General features: G+C 47.4%; 1 protein-coding gene and 1 non-coding gene across 2 annotated transcripts; both read right to left on the bottom strand.

Moving 5' to 3' along the window:
* Positions 1-2428: 2428 nt before the first annotated feature.
* LOC131480452 (NADH dehydrogenase [ubiquinone] 1 beta subcomplex subunit 1-like) lies at positions 2429-2744 on the bottom strand. The gene has a single exon (XM_058665335.1). The coding sequence runs from the start codon at positions 2662-2664 to the stop codon at positions 2488-2490; it is 177 nt and encodes a 58-aa protein (XP_058521318.1). The 5' UTR covers positions 2665-2744; the 3' UTR covers positions 2429-2487.
* Positions 2745-4179: 1435 nt separating this feature from the next.
* Positions 4180-4251, bottom strand: TRNAQ-CUG (transfer RNA glutamine (anticodon CUG)). The gene has a single exon. It is a non-coding gene; the product is annotated as a tRNA-Gln (tRNA).
* Between the last annotated feature and the right edge of the window lie 287 nt (positions 4252-4538).

Raw genomic sequence — 4538 nt, 5'->3', positions numbered from 1 at the left:
TCAGCACTTGGACATAGGGGACAGCCATCTGATGCCCTAGAGACACTGATGTGGGGAAGAATGTCCCAAGGGTTTTACCTGAATGGTTTTGATAGTTATGAGACATTATCGGCTTTGTTGTACCAGGGGTGAGAAAATCTTTTCAAGGTCTATTGGCTGGCCAAATCCACCTCAGTATGTATCCATAGACCCAGACACTTGCTGCAAAGCTTTGCCCAGAGATTTCTCCAATCTGTTCTGCTTTCCATCCCCTGATGAGGCACTTGACGTCCTCCGATGGCTGTCACCATTGCAAGACCACATGATATGGGCATGCTGAACACTACACAGGCATCAGCAATTGTATTGGTTACTCTTTCAAGTACATTTTAAGCTTCAGATCTCCCTCTGACTCTATGGGCGCCGGTTCTGGTCCCGGCAGCTCTACTTCCCGTCCGGCTTCCTGCTTGTGGCCTGGGAAGGCAGTCGAGGACGGCCCAATGCTTTGGGATCCTGCACCCATGTGGGAGACCTGGAGGAGGTTCCTGGTTCCTGGCTCCGGATTGGCGCAGCACCAGCTGTTGCGGCCACTTGGGGGGTGAGCCATCGGAGGGGAGATCTTTCTCTCTCTCTCTCTTTCTCTCTGTATATCTGACTTTGTAATAAAAATAAATAAATATTTTAAATAAAATTTAAAAAAAGAAAAAAGAAAAATGCATCATAAGTAAAATTAAAAGTCAGGTGATAGATATGAGAAAGTATTAGACTAGATGTAATGGGCAAAGTGTTAACTAATAGCCAGAATACATAAAGAGATTGTCCATATTCATAAGAAAAGATAAACAACCCAGGCTGAAAATGAAAAGATGTTGACAAGCCATTCACAGAAGAAATATAAATGGTTAATCAACATAGGAGAAAATGTTCGCATTGACTAGTTATGAGAAACGTGTCCATTCTTTGGTCACAATTTGACATATTGTCAGAAGTTGGTGTTGTTGATATGAGGTGGGTGGCTGGCATGGGTTAGCTGTTCTGTGATGACAGTGATGGCTGGCCTGGTCTTCCCGGGAGAAGGAAGCTATCACGTGAGTTGATACACATCTGAGCTGTAGCCGTTAGGAAGAGGGGTAAGGAGGCAGTCCCTGTCTCTGTCACTGGTGAAACACTTCCTGGATGACCCAGGCTCCCGGTTTTTGGCCAGAACTGTTCCACGTGGCTGCTCCCAGCTCTGAGATAGCTGAGAAAACGAATTTTGGCATTTCTAGCTTCTACAGGGGGAATGAGCAGGAGACATGGATTGGGAATAGGTTTTAACAAATCTTTGCTATCTGTCAAATCCACAGATAATAGAATGGGAATCTTGGAACAAACGCTAGAAAGTCCACCCTATACCCACATGGGAGACCTGGAAGAAGCTCCTGGGGTTCCTGGCTCTGGATAGGCTCAGTTCTGGTCATTGCAGCCACTTGGGGAGTGAGCCAACGGATGGAAGATCTTTCTTTCTGTCTGTCTCTCCTTCTTTTGACCTTAATCTGGGTCTCCCGGGTGAGTGGTGGCGAGACCAAGCACTGGTAATGTTATTTGCTGCTTCCCAGTGTGCACATCAGTAGAATATTAGATTGGGAGCAGAGTGAGGACTTGAACCCAGGGACTCCAACATGGGATGCAAGTGGCCAAGCAGCATACTATTTCTTGAGTGATTTAAAAAAAAAAAAGATACATCATGCAGTTACTTCTTCTCCTACCCTCAAACAGGGGAAATCTTAGTTCTCTTTGTCTTTTTTCCCCGCCCTCCACAACAGTCTTTGACTTTTCTTTCTTCTCTGTGTCTTGATGTACCACCATATATTGGCGTGTGTCTAAGTGATTACAAGACACAGTCCATACTCAAATTACTCTTCCTAAGACTGGGCTTACTTCAGTCACCCCTCTAGCCACAAATCTTTATTTCCCCCAAAGTTTTCAGAGGGATGGTAACAGTGTCTCTGGGCAAAAGAATTCTGTGATCTGATCAACCTGGAAATGCTGTGTTTAGCACAGTTGAAGCATATATCTTCAGAGTGGGGTTATCCACAGATTTTAATGACCAATTATGCTAAGAGAATCTGTGATGGGGTGAGACAGTGTGTAATGCTTGGTGGATTGGACCATGCAACTTGCTCTTGGAGATCACTATTTAGTGTCTTTTTTAGAACTCACATGGAGAAAGGACTCCAGGGGAAAGTCTCACCTTCTTCTGGCATGAATGGCCTGGCTCAATATTATCCATTTGCCTACTTTCCAAGATGAGTTGCCTTCCTTGCTTCTTCCCTGCCAGGTCAAAACTAGTTCCTTCTTCTCCATGGAGTTCTTCCTAATTATTTTAGTCTCTGAGTGGTGGCATGTACCACTTGAGCTCTAATTAATTTTCCTTTTAGGCAGCCTTCTTTTTTTTTTTTTTTTCAAATAATAATAAACATGGTTTTATTTCTCCCGCAACTTGCAAAAGGTGAACCTCCTGTGACTTTATTTCCAGGTAACTTCTTCATTAGGCCTCAACTCCCTTTTAAACAGCATGCTCTTGTTTCGGAAAGCTGTGAGCTTTTCATCGCTCCTCCTGTCCAGGTAGAATCCGAAGACAAAGCCCACCGGGACAAGCAGATGCACCCAGTGGTCGCACACCAAGTGAAGTAAGCTTGCCATGACTCCGGCCCTGGTGCCAACAGCGACCCCGCCACCAAGGGCAGCTAGCGGCCCGTCCAGCTCGCGGCGCCGGCGGAAGCGGCGACTAGGCAGCCTTCTTTATGGTGTCAGTATGGTGTGTCATGTTGAGATGATTGTCTCAGTGGTAGGGGTGGGAGAGTAGAGATGATCAGACCATTAACAGAGACTAATGCCTTTCTGCAGGTAGGGAGTTTGTCTTGGCCAGAGGGAATTGTTAAGAAGTGAGGTTGCTGCTGGTGTTTGCAGGTGCCCACTTGCCCTTCTGCCTCTCCACTCAGGACAGAAGGTCCTTATCAGAGGTTGCCACCATTCCCTTGGGCTTCTCAGCCTTCAGAAATACAAGCTACATAGTCTTTCCTTTTAAATTACTCAGCCTCAGGTATTCCGTTGTATGAACAGGAAATGAACTAAGGCAGCCCCCTTTCTTGGGCTCATCTTGTCTATCTAATCTGGCTAGCATTAGAACTGTCTGATAAACATGTAATAACTCCTAACAGGGGCCCTGCGGATAGTTGAGTGGGACTAGAATCTTGCATCTCCCCCAGCCTGTATGCTCACCACCTATTAACACCTGGGACCTTGCATAAACCTGCTATTACTTTACGTGGGCAGGGGAAACACTGAAAACAGCAGTACATACATCCTTTTGTGATTTTTCTTTTTTCATTTATTTGAAAGAGTGACAGAGAAGAAGAAATACACATGGAAATTGATCTTCCAGACTCCATCTGGGCTCCCATGAGGGTTGTAGGGGCCCAAGTACTTTCCCTGCTGATCTCCTAGGTGCACAGCACGGAGCTGGATCTCAAGCAGGACTCAAACTGGCGCTCCGATATGGGATGCTGGTGTCCCAGGAGAGCCTTACCCCACTAGACCACAAAACTAGGTCTGAGTTTAATTGGTGCTTAACACAGAGTCTCACTGGATTAAAGTCTAGGTGTCAGCAGTGGGCATTTTGGGGTCATAAATTCTGAATGCAGGCCATTTTGGGTCAGAGTGCAAATTAAGTTTGCACAGAGTCAGTAGGAATGTGACCCTGAATGGGGGAAAATTTTCTGGGGGAAGGAGCGGTCACAAAATTCTTCAAATCCTGGGAAGCTCAGCAGTGTGAAATTCCTGATGTTGGGTCTGAGCAGTGATATTTCAGAGAAATTAAACATGCATAAGTATGCAAACGAGTTTTGCTTGGCGGACACCAGCCAGGGCTTTTAGGGAGACGGTAGGAGAGATTTCCAGGGAGGAGTGAGTGAAGGGATCCGGTTTCACTGAAACTTTTGAATCAAGATTGGAGGCAGACAGTCTGGGCTCCAAAAGACGGCAAAATAATGAAGCCAATTACGAGAACCACAGGTGGCAGACTGGAGCGCCTTGAAGTGGGCCATCCGTGTGGTCTTCTTGGGCAAATATTTTACTTTATGAAGCTCTCACTCTACGTAAATCAAGGCCAATGTGTTACAGCTGTTAAAAGGGAACCAGGCAAAATGCAACCAAAGCAGGTTCCACCGAGATTTGAACTCGGATCGCTGGATTCAGAGTCCAGAGTGCTAACCATTACACCATGGAACCGCCACACACGGCCCGCTGTCTTCAGCGTCCTAATCCTTAGAGAGTCCCACCCCCCGCCACAGCGTACACCACCCGAGAGTCCCACGCGCTCCCGGCGTCCCAGCTTCGCTTGAGCAAGAGGCTGCTAGGCCTGAAATCCGGGACGGAGCAGCTTGCTCGGAGGCTCCTTTCGGAGAGTCGGTGAGGACGGACGCCCTGGCACGCTTTCCCCGGCTCGGGTTGAGGGCGGGACGCCGCCGCCGCCTCCCCGGAAGGACTTCCCCCTGCGGGGCTGGGGCCTGCCGGAA

This window comes from Ochotona princeps, chromosome 6 (genome assembly GCF_030435755.1).
Source record: "Ochotona princeps isolate mOchPri1 chromosome 6, mOchPri1.hap1, whole genome shotgun sequence".
Taxonomy (NCBI): Eukaryota; Metazoa; Chordata; class Mammalia; order Lagomorpha; family Ochotonidae; genus Ochotona; species Ochotona princeps.
This window is presented reverse-complemented; position numbering and strand designations above follow the sequence as displayed.